At 66.3% G+C, this 17,661-nt stretch overlaps 2 protein-coding genes and 1 long non-coding RNA gene across 9 annotated transcripts; 2 read left to right on the forward strand and 1 right to left on the reverse strand.

Moving 5' to 3' along the window:
- The first annotated feature begins 208 nt into the window (after nucleotides 1–208).
- Nucleotides 209–11,663, forward strand: ARHGAP27 (Rho GTPase activating protein 27). 2 transcript variants are annotated; one of them, XM_064473147.1, is made up of 16 exons: nucleotides 209–305; nucleotides 559–1,295; nucleotides 4,453–4,881; nucleotides 6,023–6,238; nucleotides 6,478–6,588; nucleotides 6,690–6,757; nucleotides 6,865–6,952; nucleotides 8,230–8,334; nucleotides 8,783–8,881; nucleotides 8,965–9,055; nucleotides 9,213–9,356; nucleotides 9,654–9,752; nucleotides 10,046–10,123; nucleotides 10,281–10,415; nucleotides 10,771–10,876; nucleotides 10,980–11,663. In XM_064473147.1, the coding sequence occupies exons 2-16, from the start codon at nucleotides 579–581 to the stop codon at nucleotides 11,155–11,157; spliced, it is 2,664 nt and encodes an 887-aa protein (XP_064329217.1). In that variant the 5' UTR covers nucleotides 209–305; nucleotides 559–578; the 3' UTR covers nucleotides 11,158–11,663. The 2 variants fall into 2 exon arrangements, with proteins under 2 accessions (XP_064329217.1, XP_064329218.1); XM_064473148.1 differs by having other exon boundaries at nucleotides 9,231–9,356.
- Nucleotides 4,591–7,182, reverse strand: LOC135317235 (uncharacterized). The gene is made up of 2 exons (XR_010376287.1): nucleotides 6,913–7,182; nucleotides 4,591–4,949 (listed from the first exon to the last, which is right to left on the reverse strand). It is a non-coding gene; the product is annotated as an uncharacterized LOC135317235 (long non-coding RNA).
- Nucleotides 11,664–12,984: 1,321 nt separating the features above from the next.
- TMEM98 (transmembrane protein 98) lies at nucleotides 12,985–16,953 on the forward strand. Of its 6 annotated transcripts, none has more exons than XM_064473129.1 (7): nucleotides 12,985–13,094; nucleotides 15,244–15,438; nucleotides 15,625–15,756; nucleotides 16,013–16,046; nucleotides 16,134–16,249; nucleotides 16,360–16,419; nucleotides 16,663–16,953. In XM_064473129.1, exons 2-7 carry the CDS (start codon nucleotides 15,308–15,310, stop codon nucleotides 16,865–16,867), a joined length of 678 nt encoding a protein of 225 aa, XP_064329199.1. In that variant the 5' UTR covers nucleotides 12,985–13,094; nucleotides 15,244–15,307; the 3' UTR covers nucleotides 16,868–16,953. The 6 variants fall into 6 exon arrangements, with proteins under 6 accessions (XP_064329199.1, XP_064329196.1, XP_064329198.1 ...); XM_064473126.1 differs by having other exon boundaries at nucleotides 12,991–13,094; nucleotides 15,134–15,438; XM_064473128.1 differs by having other exon boundaries at nucleotides 13,000–13,094; nucleotides 15,169–15,438.
- The last annotated feature ends 708 nt before the right edge of the window (nucleotides 16,954–17,661 follow it).

The following is a 17,661-nucleotide window of genomic DNA, read 5'->3' on the forward strand; positions in this document are numbered from 1 at the left end:
CACGGGGCAGGGCCCTTCCTGCGGCAGGAACCTCCCGAAGAGCTGTTTCCTCAGCCGGGCGGCAGTGGGTCCCCTCCGCCATCGTCCCTTCCCTCCCGCCCGAGGGGAGGAAGCAGGCCGGGTCCCCACCGCCTCTCTCCTCCGGCCGAGGGGCCGGGCACCCAGCGCCGGCGTGGAGCCCGGCCCCATCCCTCGGCGAGGCGCTGGCAGGAAACCGGGGCGAGTTGGAACCAGCCCGGCACAGGCACGAGCGAGACCTGCCGTGCGCCCCACCGCCCCCGCCTGCACCCCAGCGCCGGCTGGAGGTGAGATTTGGGGGCTCAGTGGCTTTGAGGGCTCGGGGACTTGGGGCTTGGTGGCACTGGGGGCTTAGAGATGGTGGGCGAGGACGGTGGTGCGACCCCGGGGCTGTTTCAGGCGGGTTTGGGCGCTTTGGGGAACGTCTGTGTGGGGTTGGGGCTCAGCGGGGGCCCCCCAGCTTGGCTCCCCTGGCATCCCTGCGCACCCCGAGAGGGGTTGGGAGGTGCCATCACCCCTTCCCTGCCCCGTCTCCCACAGGCAGAGGTGCTGGGGCGGCCATGGAGGCGGCGGTGCCGGCGGAGGAGGCATTGGTGCTGGTGGAGTACGGCTTCGAGTACCGAGCCAAGGACGGGACCTTGGTCTCCATCAAGCCTAACGAGCGCTATGTCCTGCTGAAACGAACCAACCACCACTGGTGGCACGTCAAGAAGAGCGGGGACACCCGGCCCTTCTACATCCCTGCCCAGTATGTGAAGGAGCTGCCCCCCATCGCCACCCCGGCCCCGCTCGACCCCCCGCTGCCAGGGCACGCCGGGACAGATCCAGCCACGCTCGCCCCGCAGTTGCCACCAGCCTACGAGTATCGGTTCATCGGCGCTGCTGAGGCGGAGGAGCCGGCCAGAGGATGCTCCGTGCCCAGGAGGGACTCGGTGCCCAGGAGGGACTCGGTGCCCTGGAGGGACTCTGTGCCCTGGAGGGACTCGGTGCCCAGGAGGGACTCGGTGCCCAGGAGGGACTCACCGCCAGTGCTCAGCTCTTTTCGGGTCCCACCGAGGCTGAGTCCCCACCCCGCCGAGCCCATGCGCCCCTCGCACTCCCTAGATGACCTGGCACGCGTGACCCCGGTGCCACATGGTGCTGCTGCCATGGGGTCGTGCAGGGACCCCCCAGGACACACTCGCCCACTCGGCAAGAGCTGCTCCGAGACCCTCTACAGCCCCGGCAAGGACAGGGACACAGCCAGGAGGTGGCCGGGGTCCAGCCATGCAGCTCAGGTACGATGACATCCCCTTTGCTGTCCCCAAAGGCAGCACCGGAGTGGGGGGGGCTGAGTGGGGGGGTGGCAGGTGGCTGGGTCCATCAGCTGATTGAGTGCCCCACGTCCAACCCCCCCAGCACAACCCCATGTCCCCTGGCATGGGGTGGGGTGTCATCCAGGGGCTCCCCAGCACTGCTGGGACCCCCCACATCCCCTCACCAAGCTAATCCCATGGGGCAAACCTGTGGGCCAGCCTCCCCCCATACAGGTTTGCCAGCAGTTCCCACCTCAGGAGGGGTGAGCGACCCCCTCACAGGCACCCACCCAGAGCACGTCCTTTGCTCAGCCCCTGCTGCACTGTGCCTCAGTTTCCCCACCCTCATGGGCACCCCTGGGCTCTCCCAGCCCCCCGTCCTACCCCCACAGCAGCGTCCCACCGGGGTGCAGAGCCCAGCAATGCCCGCGGTCCCTGGGGGGTGCTCGGTGCTACCCACGGGTCTTTGGGGGGTCATGCACCCCATCCCACGAGCAGTCCCGCGGTGAGAGAAGGCAGAAAGGGGTTAACAGGGAAGCACAGCAACTCCTCCCTGCCCGGGGCGGGTGTCTCACCTGGGCGCAGCACCCAGTGCCGAAGGTGAGTGCTGGGTGCACCCCGGCTCAGGCAGGTGCCCCGCCACCCCAAAACCCACCCTCACCCTGTGCCAGTAAGTAGTGAAACGACCTTCCCTGCCCCCCCCGGGGCTCCCCACTGCACCCCTCTTGTGGGGGGTACCCAAGGGTGGGGGGAGCCCCCCGGCCCCTTGCCTGACACTGACTGGGGAGAGAGGACAATATGGGGGGAGGTTGTCCCATGTCCTTGTCCCCCTCCTCACCCCAGCACCTCCCTTTGGGTGACTCCAGGCACCCACAGCACCCCAAACCCTCATGTCCCCTGCTTTCAGGTGGGCTCAAGGGGCTGTGCCACCCAGGGGGGTGTTTTCCTGCAGGGAAGGGGGTCTCGGTGGCAGGAGGCTGGGTTTTACACCGTGTTTTACACACTGAGACCCCAGCCGTGCAGGATTAATCCTCCAGTGCTTTTTGCACTCCCAAAGCCACCGACGCCCCCCCAGGAGAGGCCCAGCGTGGTCCCCAACCCCAGTGCCGTCACCGGACCTTTCCCCTTCCCCTGCTTAAACGCAGCCGGCACCAAAACCAGCCAGCGGCAGCAGCGGTGGGGCAGCGGCGGCCTTGGCCCAGCCGCCATGTGCATCCACCGCCTCGGCTGCTGGGACAGGGCAGAGCCGGCGCTGGGGGGACACGGTCCCCCCGGCTCGTTCCCATGCTGTGGCTGGTGGAGTGGCACGATGCTGGATGGGCCAACCTAAATTTGGGGGGGAGCTTTCCTGGTTAGCACCAGCTGCATCCCTGGCGCTGCATTGTCCCGGTGCAATTCCTGCTCGGTCGGCCTTGGCTTTGCAGAAGTGGGCGACGTTTGATGGGCGGCGGGTGACCGGGTGACAACAACCCCAAAAAAAGCCAATTCCGCCCCAGGGCCAAGCACCAGGCTCGGAGGCGGCTCTTCCGCTCCCCGAACCCCAGCAGGAAGCGCGACCGGTGCGGGGCCCAGCACAGGGCGCCATCGGCGTTACTGGGGCCTCTCGGTGTCCCCGCCGCTGCCACCCCCTCCAGTGCCCGCCGAGATGGGTGACCGCGTGTCGGGGGCTCGGCAGCAGTCCCGTAGCAGGGTGTCGCGGCTGCTGCACTTGGGGAAGGTAGGCAGCACCCATGGGTGCACCCAGCCAGGGTGGGGGGAGATGTTGTGGGGTCACACACACACACACCCCCGCTCCAAGCTGTCTTCTCAATTTCTGCCTGGTGTTTACACCGTGCAGGTGGCACCGGGCACCAGCGGGTGCCAAGATGCCCATCCCGAAGCAGCAAGGGGCACCCAGTCCCTCCCTGGGGGGAGAGAAACCCCCGGAGACTCACCCATGCAGGGGAAGGAGGTGCTGGGGGGGCTCCATGTGGGGGTCCCCATCGTCACCCCCATGTCCCTTGTCCCCAAGATGATGGTGGCTTCTCACACTGGGTTTCCAGACCCGATCACCATGGCAGAGGGGTCTTGGACTGGCAGGGGGGAGGGTGATGGGATGTCCCTAGGTAGACATGGTCTGCTGTCCCCTCTGCTCCCGTGTGTCCCCAGGGACACTCCACCTGCTGTCCCACCCCACCCTGGGGTGACAGGCAGGCCAGGATTGGGAAACTTTGTCCCCACTGCCCTTGGAGGGAGGCTCAGGGGCTATAAAGCTGGGGAGATCAAAGGGTGCCAGGAGAGCACCCTTTCCCTGCCAGAAGCCACCCCCCTTAGGGCTGCCTGGTCCCAGGGGACATGTCCCCCCATCCCCAGCATCCCTGCGGATAGTGTAGGCAGCCAGGGAGCTGCGCCGGGGGGCTCGGGGACTTATTTTGGGATGTGGTGACAGGGCTGTCAGTCTCACCACTGGTCAGGGTGCTGGTGTGGGTGGCAGGGGCTGTTAGTGCTGGCAGCGCGGGTGCTGGTTGGTGGTGTGGGTGCTGGTGGTGTGGGTGCTGGCAACGTGGGTGCAGATGCGCTGGGCGCTGCGATGTAAGGGCAGAGCCTGGGGGTGCAGGTGATGTGGGTGTCGGAGATGTCCCAGGGTGCCGATGATACGGGTGCTAATGTGCGGGTGCAGGTGGTGAGGGTGCAAGTGCTGGGGTGCGGATGCCGATGCCCTGGGTGCAGATCCTGGGGGTGCAGGCGCAGCGGGTGATGCGGTACCAGTGATGCAGGTGCTGACGCTGGGGATCACGATGCCCCAAGCCCAAACTCTCTCCTTGTGTTCAGGCCAGACTCTTATCCCCACTGCCAGCTGGGTGCTCTCTGCCCTGATGACGGTGCTGTGGGTGCCCTCTTCCACCACCCAGCCTTTTACACCCCATGGCTCTCAGCTCCTGCCCCACGCAAGAGGGTCTCTCAGGGCAGTGCCCGCTGGGTGCCCATCCGGAGGGATGCCCCAGCAGCTGGGGCAGGGCAGGGTCCAGCTCCTCGTCCACCTCACCCATTCACCAGCCCTGCTACCACAGCGGGGACAGCCTAGGAATGCCATCCCCAGCATCCCTGCCCTCCCATCGCCAACCACAGCACCCGAGTGACCCATCCGTGTGTCCCCCAGGCACGCAAAGAGCCAGAGGAGTCGCCTGCCCCCATCTACCTCAATATCCAGGAGCTGCAGGAAGAAGCTGCAGCCACCAGCTCAGCCCCGGAGGAGTCCAGCAGCTCTGTGTCGGATTGGGAAACCCACACAGATACGGACAGTGGACATTTGTTTTATTATAACCCAGTGACGGGCGAGACCACGTGGGATTGTCCCTTTGGGCAGGCAGAAGATGGAGTGAGTCCCGTCGCCTCTCCCGCCTCCTCACTCACCCACAGCCCGGAGCTTCCCGAGTGGGAACAGTACATGGACGAAGCCAGCGGACAGGTTTTTTTCTATAATTCAGTAACAGGTGAGACGTCGTGGGAACCCCCACCCACAGGAGATCGAGGCAGCTCCCACGATCTGTACCCTGGGGTGATGCGGTACGGTCCCATGGAGCAGAGGGTGAGTACCCAGCGAGGCGCAGGGATGATGAGGATGCAAATGGAGATGAGATGGAGATGGGGATGGAGCTGTGGACAGGAATCATAGAATCATTCAGGTTGGAAAAGACTTTTAAGAGCATCAAGTCCAACTGTTAACCTGGCACTGCCAAATCCTCCACTAAACCATGCCCACAAGCACCATGTCTACACATCTTTTAACTATCTCCAGGAATGGTGGCTTCACCACTTCCCTGGGCAGCCTGTTCCGATGCTTGACACCCATTTCAGTGAAGACATTTTCCCTAATCTCCAACCTAAACCTCCCCTGATGCCACTTGAGGCTGTTTCCTCTCGTCCTGTCCCTGGTGACTTGGGAGCAGAGACCAGCCCCCCCTCACTCCAGCCCCTCTCAGGCAGCTGCAGAGAGCGAGAAGGGCTCCCCTCAGCCTCCCCTTCTCCAGGCTAAACCCCCCCAGCCCCCTCAGCCGCCCCCCAGCACACTTGTGCTCCAGACCCTGCCCCAGCCCCGCTGCCCTTCTCTGGACACGCTCCAGCCCCTCCAGGCCCTTCTTGTCCCGAGGGGCCCAAACCTGAGCCCAGCATTCGAGGTGGGGCCTCCCCAGGGCCGAGCACAGGGGCCCCATCCCTGCCCGGCTCCTGCTGGCCACACCAGTGCTGACACAAGCCCGGGGGCTGGTGGCCTCCTTGGCCACCCGGGCACTGCTGGCTCATGCCCAGCCGGCTGTCAGCCAGCCCCCCCAGGGCCTTCTCCGCCGGGCACTTCCCAGCCCCTCTGCCCCAGGCCTGGGGCGCTGCCTGGGGTTGGTGTGACCCAAGGGCAGGACCCGGCACTGGGCCTTGTTAAACCTCACACAACTGGCCTCGGCCCATCGATGCAGCCTGTGCAGGTCCCTCTGCAGAGCCCTCCTGCCCTCGAGCAGATCCACACTCCTGCCCAATTTGGTGTCATCTGCAAACTCACTGAGGGTGCACTCAATACCCTCGTCCAGATCACTGATGAAGACACTAAAATGGAGATGTAGATGGGGATGGGGATGGAGATGATGGAGAGGGGGCAGCCCCCACCTGGACTGGCCATGGCTTGGGGATGTAGATGTTTTTGGTGGGGCACAAGATCTTGACCTGGCTCTTCTCTCCAGCCGCCCACTCCGGAAGCAGACTATCCCGACCTGTCTCCAGATGAGCTGGAGGGTTATCCCGAGGAGGACTACTCGCCCATGGGCTCCTATGATCCGGGGGCCGCTCCCTCTCTGTCCCCGAGGCACTCCGAGGAGCTGGGCTCACCCCCAGGCTGGTATGGGGACAACCACCCTGAGGGAGCCGTGTTCTGCCCCGAGCACTTCGCCTCTGACACGGTACGGGAAGGGGGATGGAGATGGGGGTAGTGACGGGGACAAAGATGGGGATGGGGACAGGGACAGGGATAGGAACAAAGATGGAGTCGGGGTGTCTGCCAGGGGATGTGCATCCCACAGGGCCACAAAAGCAGAGGGCAGGGACTCTGGGGTGCAGTGGGTGCGAAGCCCAGCACCCATCGGCACAGGCACCTTGGGCATCACCTGCTCCCTCCCTCCCTTCCTCCATCCCTTCCCAGGTGCCATCGGGCAGCCGCCACAACCGGGCCAGCAGCAGCTCCAGCCAGGACAGCGGACTTTTTGCCTGGCACGGTGCTGCGCCACTGGCACTGGGGCTCAAGGAGGAGAAGGTGAGCCCCTGGGGAGGGGCAGCCAGCCCTTCCCCACCCGAGTGCCAGGGACAGCAGGGGGCAAACCTGACACACCTCCCCCTCCATGTTTTGCCTTCCAGTTTAAAAGCCTCGAAAAAGCTGGGGTGCTCAACCGGACCAAGACGGTGGACAGAGGGAAGCGGCTCCGGTAAGCACATCCCGGTGTCCTGTGCCAAGAGAGAAGGGAGTCCCAGGGGGGCAGAGGGGAGAGGGGCTGTGCTGTCCCCCCTGCGTGACCCCTCCTCTGCTCCCCAGGAAGAACTGGAGCTCCTCCTGGACGGTGCTGGAAGGGGGGATCCTCACCTTCTTCAAGGACTCCAAGCATTCGGCTGCCAGTGCCTTGGTAAGAGCCCCAACAGCCTTGGTGGGGCCAGCACCCATGGGACAGGGCCAGCACCCATGGGACGGGGCCAGCACCCATGGGACGGGGCCAGCACCCATGGGACGGGGCCAGCACCCATGGGACGGGGCCAGCACCTGTAGGATGGGGCCAGCAGCCATGGGACAGGGCCAGCACCCATGGGACGGGGCCAGCACCTGTAGGATGGGGCCAGCAGCCATGGGACAGGGCCAGCACCCATGGGACGGGGCCAGCACCCATGGGACGGGGCCAGCACCTGTAGGATGGGGCCAGCAGCCATGGGACAGGGCCAGCACCCATGGGACGGGGCCAGCACCCATGGGACGGGGCCAGCACCTGTAGGATGGGGCCAGCAGCCATGGGACAGGCCCAGCACCCTGCACGAGGACCCCTCCCAGCACTGGGCTGGGTCGCCGCACAGCAGCGCGTGTGCGCTCACACCCCCCTCGCACGCTCACACCCCCCGTGCGGGAGCCGGGCTGGGGTCAGTGCCGGGGCACGCTAACGCGCGCCTGGAGCTCGTTGGGTCGAGCAGGGAGGAAGCAGCGCCCGACCCAGCCCCGCCCCGGCACCCAGCACCCACCACCCGGATGCAGACGCTGCCGTGGGTCTTGCAACACCCTGTGGTGATGGCAGCAGGGGAAGGAGGGGGGATGGACTCCCGCCCTCGCGGGGGGGGGACATGGGGCTGGTGCCTCTGCTGGGACGCGGGTGCAGGGCTCTCTCTGGGGGGCCCTTCTGGAAAACAGGGGTGGAGAGGGGCCGGGGGAGGGGGTGCATAGCCAAAGCACCCCAAAACCCAAGGCATGGCGAGAGCAAGAGGGTCTGATGCCCTTCCCCTATGAAAACCCCAGGGGACTGTCCCTTCCCAGGGGAAAGCAGCCTGCAAGGGACTCCTTTTCCCATGTAACGCTGCTCCCGCACCATGCTGTCACCGAGAGGGACCCTAAAGCTGAAGACCCCTGGGGTCTCCAGGCAGGGCTGGGGATGTCCCATGAAGCGGTGGTGGCTGTAGGGCCTGGCTGTCCCTGAGCTGGTGGCCACGACACCCACGCCACGGCAGCAGCACCATGTCCTGGTCCTGCAGAGGGACCCCGGTGCCATGGGAGCAGACAGGCGTGTCCCACAGGGGACATTTACCACTCCTGCCTTTCTGGAGGAGGAAACCCACAGCCCCACCCTGCAGAGCAGGACCCCGGTGTCCCCGTCCCCTCCAGGCGGGTACCAGCGGTGCCACCCTCATCCCCTTGCTCCTGCAGCGGCAGCCCAGCACCCTGACCACCCCCGAGCACACGGTGGAGCTGCGCGGGGCCACCCTCACCTGGGCTGGCAAGGACAAGTCCAGCAAGAAGCATGTCCTGGAGGTGAGCCGGGTGATGGCGGGGGGACATTGGTCACCCATTAGGGTCCACGCGTGACCTGTGGGACAGTGGTGATGCCAGCACCCGCCTGGTTAATCCTGCTAGCAGTGAAGGGGTTGTGCTGGGGTTGATGGTGGTGGGGGCACTGGTGGACGACCCCGGGCTGGGAGCAAAGGGACATGCTGCGCTGCCAGCCACTGTCCCTTTCCTACGGTCATGGAGATGTCACCAAGGGGTGTTCTGGCTCCCAGAGGGGTTTTTCCACCTGGGCTTTGCACAGTGAGGGGGCTTCCAACCACCCCGGCTCACTGCCAAGCCGCAGCAATTTGGGTCATCGGTGTATTGAGTTGGGTGCAGTTCTCAGCCACAACCTGGCCCCAAAGCTGGGTGGTTGTGGCCAACTGCGGCAGCCCCACGGCCCTGCCTCGACCACTGCCCACTGCTCCCGCAGCTAAAGACACGGGAGGGCTCAGAGTTCCTCATGCAGCACGACTCAGAGCAGATCATCACTGCCTGGCAGAAGGCGATCACCGACAGCATCAGCAGGCTGGTGAGCAGGGGCCTGCCGCCCACCAACCCCTGCCCTGCCACCCTGGGGACGGGCGCAGGGGTCTCACACTGGCCCTTCCCTAGGGCACCGACCTCCCCGGCGAAGAGGATGCCGAGAGCGGGGCTGAATTCGGCTCCCGGGAGAAGCTGGGGGGCGGCGAGGAGAAGAGGGCAGGTGAGCTCGGGCATCCCTGCGCAGGGGCGGGCACCGGGGTGGCACCGGCAAAACCACCCACCGGGCCGGGCAGGGTGGCCACTGCACGGTGTCCCCAGCTCCCGGTGGTGTGGGGACATGCTGGGAGGACCCTGTTCCCTTGGGATGATGCTGACAGGTGCCCTGTCCTCGCCAGTGGCCGGGCAGGCAGCGGGCAGTGCCAGCGGTGAGAACGACTCCAGCAAAGTCCGGAACAAACTCCGCAAGTTCCTGCAGAGGCGGCCGACGTTGCAGTCCCTGCGCGAGAGGGGCTACATCAAGGGTGGGTACATCAAGGGTGGGCGCCCAGGGTGGGGCTGCACCAGGGGTGGGTGTCCCCAGGCTGGGAGGTGGGTGAGGACAGCTGGGGATGGAGCTGAGACATGGGGCTGGGGGACGAAGCCCAACTCCGACCCAACGTCATGGTGGTGGGCTTGGGCATGTTGCGCCACCTCCAGCTGCCCTTTATGGGAACGGGCCCTCCTGCGATGTCCCTAGCCCTGTCCCCTACCCCGTTCCTGCCACCAGGCACCCTTTCGGTGTCACCTGGCCATGCTCAAGTCCCCATTGGTTTTTCCAGATCCAGTTTTCGGCTGCTCCCTGCAAGCGCTGTGCGAGCGGGAGCGGGGGACAGTGCCCCGCTTCGTCCTGCAGTGCATCCAGACCGTGGAGAGGAGAGGTACCGCCCGGGCGTGGGGACTGGGACAACCCGGGGGGCACCGGGATGGGGACAGCTCTGGGTAAAGCCTAAATTTGGTGGCTGGGGTTTCCCTGGAAGCTGGCTGCTGCACCCCTGCAAAGCCATGCTGGTCACTGTTACCGTGTGCCACCCAGCTGTGGGCATCTCCCAGGGGACGGTGGGGACACGCGGGTGCCTGGAGCTTCCTCCGTGGTGGCTGGTGTCACATCCCGGGGCAGGCTGTGGCTAACCATGAGCTGGGGTTAACCTCCATCTCCACCATCCTCTGCCAGGTCTGGACATTGACGGGCTGTACCGGGTCAGCGGCAACCTGGCCACCATCCAGAAACTGCGCTACAAAGTGGAGCACGGTAAGGTCACCCGTGGTGACAAAGGGGGACAAATGGGATATAACCCCCCCCTCAAAGGGCAGGGTGACAGGGCTCCAGCTGAGGAGGGAGGGGATGGGGACCCTTGCCCATCCCTGGGGCTCTGGGACCTGCCTGAGGTGCTGCCCCGGCCCTGCAGACGAGCACCTGGACCTGGATGACGGGCGCTGGGAGGACATCCACGTTGTCACCGGAGCGCTGAAGCTCTTCTTCAGGGAGCTGCTGGAGCCGCTCGTCCCCTTCAGCCACTTCGACAAGTTCATCGCTGCCATCAGTGAGGCCTGGAGCTGGGCTGGGATGGGCTGGGCTGGGCTGGGCTGGGCTGGGCTGGGATGGGATGGGATGGGATGGGATGGGATGGGATGGGATGGGACGGGCTGGGATGGGATGGGATGGGGTGGGAGGGGATGGGATGGAACGGGATGGGATGGGATGAGAGGGGATGGGATGGGATGAGAGGGGATGGGATAGGATGGGGTAGGATGGGGATGGGATGGGGTGAGAGAGGATGGGATAGGGTGGGATGGGATGAGATGGGATGGGGATGGGAGGGGGACAGGGATGGGGACAGGGACACATGCTCCGGCTGCCAGAGCCAGCACCCCACCGTGTCTTCCCTCCCCTTGCAGAGATGCAGGACCCGACCAGGCGGGGCCGGTGCATCCGTGACCTGGTGTTCTCCCTCCCGCCTGCCCACCACGACACCATGAAGGTCCTCTTCCGCCACCTCTGCAGGTGACACCCGTCTCACTCCTCCCACACCCAACCCGGTGGCAGGAAGGGGGACAGGGCCTAGGGTTGGGGACATGCCAGGTGACACTGTCCCTCATCCCCACAGGGTTATCGAGTACAAGGAGGAGAACCGCATGTCAGTGCAGAGCATCGCCATCGTCTTCGGCCCCACGCTGCTGCGGCCAGCGAACGAGGAGGGGAACATGGCCATGCACATGGTCTTCCAGAACCAGGTGGTGGAGCACCTCCTCAACCAGTACAGCTACATCTTCCCTGACGGCTAGACCCCCCTGGGGACATGCATGGGCACAAGCCCAGCCGTGGGGACATGAAGGAGCAGCATCTCAGGGGAAGGACTCAGCCGTGTGTCACCTCGGACTGTGGGTGGTGGCAGTCGTGGGCTCGATGAAGGGCAGCGCAGCAGCCCGGCTCGCTCGGGATGCGGCTCAAAGGATGGGTGCCGGAGCTGGGGGCACCCCAAGCACCCCATCCTCCTCAGGCACCCCCTCCCGCTGGGGCCAGATCTGCGGAGGTTGAGCCCCAGGGGGTGCGTGGGGTTTGGGGCGATCCCCATCAGTCAGAGGGAATGATGGAGCCCAGCGGTCCCCAGCTCGCTGGTGGCAGAGGCCCGGCATCCCCGGGTAGGAGGATGGAGGTGCCCGGCCAGGCAGTGCCCGCGGGGACGGTGCCACCGGTGGGGCGGGCAGGGAGGAGCCAGGCTGTGCCATGGCTGGAGCTGGCGTCCGGCACGAGCCCACCGCCGTATTCCCAAATAAAGAGCCCGGACAGCCACGAGGACAAGGTGTTGCTGGCAGGGCATGGGGACATCCCCGGGGACGCCAGCAGCACAGTGGGGGCTCGGTGCCCTCTGGCTCCTGGTGGCTCTTGGGGACAAGATGTGCCCCTTGTACCCCATGGGGAGGAGGGGACCTCTGCAGCCCCTGAGGGGCGAGACTGCAGGCCACCGCGGTGACTGTCCCTGGGCTTTGGGACACCTTCCCTGGCTGGCATCGACAAACCCCATGTCACCACAAGCGTCATCGCAGACAGCGGGGAAGGGTGCTGAGGGCGATATGGCGGGGAGTGGGTGCCAGTGAGACATGAGCTGCCGTCACCCAGAGTCACCCCTCCGGGCTGGGGACACTTTGGGTCATGATGGAGACAATCTGTGGCACAACCAGGACAGTATGGGACACAAGGGACAGTAAGGGACACAACTGAAATGCTTTGGGACATAATGGGGACACTAAAGGGCACGGCAGAGACACGAGAGGGTGCTTTGGGTCACGGTGGTGACGCTTTGGGACACAACAGGGACACTTTGGGGTTGTAATGGGGACAACTTGGGATGCAGTGGGGACGTGAGGGGACATAAGGAGATACCTTGATGTGCAAGGGGATGCTTGGGGGTGCAGCGGGGGGTACTTTGGGACATGAAGGGACACAATGGGGACAGGAGAGGGACCATTTGGGATGTGGTGGGGAGATTTTTGGGGCGCAAGGAGGTACTTTGGGACACAAGGGGGTGCTTCGAGAGTGCAGTGGGGGTACTTGGGGACATGAGGGGACACAATGGGGACACTTTGGGAAGCAGTGGGGACATTTTGGGCCACAAGGAGGTACTTTGAGACATGAGGGGATGCTTCAGGGGCACAGCAGGGGTAGTTTGGGACACAAGGAGACATGATGGGGACAGGACAGGGACCTTTTGGGATGCGGTGGGAAGATTATGGGGCACAAGGGGATTCCTTGGGGGACAAGGGGCTGGTTCAAGGGTGCAGCATGGGTGCTTGGGGACACTTTGAGATGCAGTGGGGACATCTGGGGACACAAGGAGATACTTTGGGACACGAGTTGATGCTTTGGGAGTGCAGTGCAGGTACTTTGGGACACGAGGGGACACAACGGGGCCAAGTTGGGATGTGGTGGGGACGTTTTGGGGCACAAGGAGGTACTTTGGAACACGGGGGGATGCTTCAGGGCGCAGCGGGGGTAGTTTGGGACCCGAGGGGACACGACGGGGACACCTGGGGACACGGAGGGGGACAGGGCGGGGCGGCGGGGCGGGGCGGCGGGGAGGGCCCGGCCGGGGTCCCGGCGGGGCGGGCGGGGGCGGTGCCGGCCCGGGGGGGCGGGCGGGGACAGAGCCCCGTTGCCGGCCCCGCTCCGCGCCCCCCGCCCCGGCTCCATCTTGTGCGCGGCCGCCGCGGAGCGGCTCCAGGTGCGGGGGGGTCGGGGGGTCCGAGGGGAGGGGGTCCGGGGGGGGGTTCGCCCCGCCCGGTCCCGCGGAGGGACCCGTCGAGGGGGGGGGAGCGCGACCCCGCAGGGCGGAGCGAGAGGGGACCCCGGGGCGACCCCCACCCCCCGGGACCCCCGGATTGATCCCCCCGGGGCTGGGCGGGGGCCCCGTAGCGATTCCCCCCCCCCGCCCCTTGGGACCCCCCAGGAGCGCCCCCCACCCCCGTCTCCCGCGGTCGTGCGGGACCCCCGGGGCTGTAGGGGACTCCTGGGACCGATGCCCCCCCCCAGAGACGTGAGGGACCCCCAAAGCGACCTCCTCGCCCTGCGACCCCCGGAGCGACCTCCGCCGCCCGCAACCGGGGCCGTGCAGGACCCGAGACCGCGTCGAACCACCAGCGGCGACCCCCCCACCCAGGGCCTCACGGGGACCCCCCGGACCCCGCCATAGCAGCAAACCCTCCCCCCAGAGCCCCCCAGCAGCAACCCCCACCCCACCCTCACAGGGACCGCCCGGACACCCCCATAACAGCAACCCCCACCCCCAGCCTCACAGGGACCCCCCCGACACCCCCATAACAGCAAACCCCACCCCCAGCCTTACAGGGACCCCCCGACACCTCCAGAGCCCCCCGGCAGCAACCCCCACCAGCCTCGCAGTGACTCCCCCCAGCAGCGACCCCCCACTTCACAGGACACCCCCCCAGCCCCCCCAGCAGCGATCCCCCCCGCAGGGCCCCCCACACCCCCCCACATTTCCCCTGCTGCCTTGACCCCCCGAGTTGTAGGCGCTGCACAGGCAGGACCCGACGCCAATCGGGGGCAGGGACCCCCCCCGGAGCCGGGGGGGAACACACCCCCGTGGCTGCCCCCCCATCCCCCCAGGACCAGGCACCAAGGGGTTACGGCTCAGCCCCGGCTTTGGTGGCCGAAATCCCTCTAAAGGCCTTAATCACAGTGGGAAGGGGGGGGGGCAGGGCCACCGTGTCCCGTCCCGTGTCCCCCCCCTCGCTGTCCCCAGCCTGGGGGGGGGGGGGGAGGGGGGCGGGGACAAGTGCACCCGGCCTGGAAATTTAAGCCAAATCACTAAACCTGGCTTAAAATTTAATGAGATTTAGTGGGGGGAAAAGGTGGGGGGGGGCACACTGGGGAGTGGGGCTGCAGGGTTGGGGGGGCACGTCTGGCACCCCCCCGGTGGGGGGGCCCAGGCATTAGTCAGGGTGTAAAGGTCGGGAGCCGGCGGTGTTTGCGCGCGCGGTGCGGAAGTGCTGGCAGCAGGTAGGGAGGGCAGGGCTGGGGGTCCCCGACTCCGGCAGGATGGGGTCCCCTCCCTGCCCCAGGGTGGGCACCCACCGGGGACCTGCTGTCTGTCCTGCACGGTGGCACGGGGGTCCCGGCCGGCTCTGCCCCGGACTGGCATCCCCTGGGCCTGGCGTGGCCAGGTGTCCTGCTCCCATGGGGACGGGGACTCCGGGGCCCCGCTGCTGCGGCGGGGGTGGCTCTGGGGTCCCCACGTTCCCATAGGGATCAGGCTCTGGGGGTCCCCGTGGCCCCATAGAGGCTGGCTGAGGGCTTCCCTATAACCCCATAGGGACGGGGCTCTGGGGGTCTCTATAGCCCCATAGGGTTCAGGCTGGAGGGGTCCCTATGGCCCCATAGGGACAGTGCTCTGGGGGTCTCTGTAGCCCCATAAGGATCAGGCTCTGGGGGTCCCCATAGACACTGGCTGTGGGGGTCCCTATAGCCTCATAGGGACCAGGCTCTGGGGGTCCCCACAGACAGTGGCTGTGGGGGTCCTTGTGGTCCTGTAGGGACAGGGCTCTGGGGGTCCCTGCAGCCTGACCTTGCTCTCCTGCTCCCAGTTCCTGCCCCTGCCCTGTGTCACCGTGGCTGTGGTGGCAGGATGGGGACAGCCCCCCATGTACCGTGGCCAAATCCTGCCCACGGTGGCCAAACCCCACACCCAGCACCACCCCTGCCCCCTGGTCCCACCCCCACGGGTGATACTGCCTTCTGGGGCAGGGATCCATCTGTGGCTGACACCACGTCCTGGCCAGGCATTTTGGGGTGCGGGGTGTGGGGAAGAGCACCTGCGGGGTTCCCGACCCCTCCCCAGGCCCCCATCACTGCAGATCCCGCCGTGCTGAGATGGCGCCGGACGCCTGAGCCCCCCCAACCCCGCAGTGGGGACCAGCCATGGAGACAGTCGTCATCGTGGCCATCGGGGTGCTGGCCACCATCTTCCTGGCGTCCTTCGTGGCGCTGGTGGTGGTCTGCCGGCAGCGGTACTGCCACCCCAAAGACCTCCGGCACCACTACGACACCAAGTGAGTGAACCCGCGGGGGGTGGCGTCGTCCCTGTCCCCGCCGGCTGAGGGGGGCTGGGGAGGGACCCCGACCCCCTGGGCTGGGACAAGGCTGGGGACACATCCAGCAGCATCAGGGTGCTGGGGGAGTGGGGTGAGCCAAGGCAGTGGCCCTGTCCCCAGGGATGTCCCCCATGTCCCCAACAGACCCATCGTGGACCTGATGGGGACCACCGAGACACCCTCGGAGCCCTCGGAGCTGGAGCTGGATGACGTGGTCATCACCAACCCGCACATCGAGGCCATCCTGGAGAACGAGGACTGGGTCGAGGACGCCTCGTAAGTGTGTGTCCCCCCCACCACTGCTGGGGACCCTTATGCAGTGCCAGCCCCCCCCGTCATGGGATGCAGGTGGTCAAGATTTGGGGGTCACCAAGCCACAGCCGGTCCCAAGAAGGGGTGGACCTCAAGCTGGGCTCTGGTGGGAATGTCCCCAAGGGTCTGAGGGTCACGGGGTGTGGGCAGGCAGGTGGGGGGACTGGGGGGCGAGGGTGGGGGGCTCCACCCGGATTCACACCCCCGTCCCTCTCCACAGGGGTCTGGTGTCCCACTGCATCGCCATCCTGAAGGTGAGTCCTGGGGGTGGCACTGGTGGCACCAGTGGCACCAAGCGCCCACCCTGGCCCCTCTCCCATTGTGTGTGTGTGTCACCACAGATCTGCCACACGCTGACAGAGAAGCTGGTGGCCATGACGATGGGCTCGGGCGCCCGCGTGAAGTCACCCGCCAGCCTGGGTGACATCATCGTGGTGGCCAAACGCATCAGCCCCAGGTGACAGGGTGACGGGGTGGGGGGGGGGGGGCTGTTGCAGGGCTCTGGGGGGTGTGATGGTGTCACCACCACAGGGGACACCCTGGGGCTAATGCCATCCCCACCGGCAGGGTGGATGACGTGGTGAGATCCATGTACCCGCCGCTGGACCCCAAACTGCTGGATGCGAGGTGATGGAAGGGACAGGGACACCCCCTGGGTGGGGGGACACCCATGGGTGGGTGGGGGACACCAGTGCCACACAGCTGGGGACAACCACTGCGGGGTGACCTGGCAGGATGGGCAAGGGGAGGAACCTCCGCACCCCGTGCTGCAGGTGGGGAAACTGAGGCACAAGTCACGCTCCCAGTGGCAAAGCCACCATCGCTGTCCGGCACAGGGGGAGGTGACAAGGCCACCGCGTGTCCCCGCAGGGCGGCGGCGCTGCTGCTCTCCGTCAGCCACCTGGTGCTGGTGACCCGCAGTGCCTGCCGCCAGCCCGCCGCCCGCCACTGGGTCGAGCGGTCGCTGGCAGCCGCCGAGGAGCACATGGCGGTGCTGCGCCAGGCCGCCATGGCCACCGAGACCGACCGGCCACCGGCCACCGAGGCCTTCCGACAGGAGCAGTCGGCCATCTGAGACCCCCCCCCCGCACCCCACGTTGGCAATAAACCCTTGGGATGTCGTGTGTGTCCTGGCCCCCATCGTGGGGGTCCCTGGGTCTAGACTGGTTCTGTGGTTTCTGGCTCCAAATGGCAGGGTCGGGGGGGGGGGGGGGGGGGTTGGGGAGGGTTTGGGGGAAGTGAATGAGGGTTTGGAGGGGATTTGGGGGTTTAACAGGGTCTTAGGGCAGGCTGGGAGGATGAGCTGGGTTTTGGGGGGCTTGGGGAAGTTGAGGGAGGGTTGAAGATGGGGTTGGAAGGGATTTGGGGGGCTTGGGGGTTTGACAGGGGGTTTAGGGGAGCTTGGGGGAGGGCTGGGGGAATTTGGGGGGCATTGAGGGGAGGTTGGGGGGTTGAGGTGGGTTTTGAGGGGCTTGGGGGGGTAGGAGTTGGGGAGGCTGAAGGGGTGTGTGGAGCAGATTTGCAGGGCTTGAGGGTTTGGCAGCGAGTTTAGGGGAGCTTGGGGGGATGAGGTGGGTTTTATGGGGCTTGGGGGGAGTTTAGGGAGAGTTTGGGGGGTTGGAGGGGATTTGGGGGGAGTTTGGCAGGGGCTTTGGGGGGGCTTGAAGGAGGTTGGGGAGATTTGGGGGACACTGAGGGGGTTAGGAGGGGCTGGGGGTGGGAGTTTAGGGGGGTGGAGGGGGTTTGAAGGGAGTTTGGGGGTTTGGCAGGGCCATGGGCCGGGTGGGCAGGGCTTGGGGGGGTGTGTGCAGGGATTTGGGGGGGTGAGAGGGTTTGGAGGCAGCTTGGGAGGTGGGAGTTTAGGAGGGG

This window comes from Phalacrocorax carbo, chromosome 25 (genome assembly GCF_963921805.1).
Source record: "Phalacrocorax carbo chromosome 25, bPhaCar2.1, whole genome shotgun sequence".
NCBI lineage: Eukaryota > Metazoa > Chordata > Aves > Suliformes > Phalacrocoracidae > Phalacrocorax > Phalacrocorax carbo.

Excerpts from the sequence above, each read along its gene's own strand:
- ARHGAP27 (XM_064473147.1), top strand. The coding sequence starts at position 579 with ATGGAGGCGGCGGTGCCGGCGGAGGAGGCATTGGTGCTGGTGGAGTAC. Across the intron at positions 8,335-8,782 it reads GCAAGAAGCATGTCCTGGAG|CTAAAGACACGGGAGGGCTC; the intron begins GTGAGCCGGGTG and ends CTGCTCCCGCAG. Across the intron at positions 8,882-8,964 it reads CCGACAGCATCAGCAGGCTG|GGCACCGACCTCCCCGGCGA; the intron begins GTGAGCAGGGGC and ends GCCCTTCCCTAG.
- TMEM98 (XM_064473129.1), top strand. The coding sequence starts at position 15,308 with ATGGAGACAGTCGTCATCGTGGCCATCGGGGTGCTGGCCACCATCTTC. Across the intron at positions 16,047-16,133 it reads ACTGCATCGCCATCCTGAAG|ATCTGCCACACGCTGACAGA; the intron begins GTGAGTCCTGGG and ends GTGTCACCACAG. Across the intron at positions 16,250-16,359 it reads GCCAAACGCATCAGCCCCAG|GGTGGATGACGTGGTGAGAT; the intron begins GTGACAGGGTGA and ends CCCCACCGGCAG.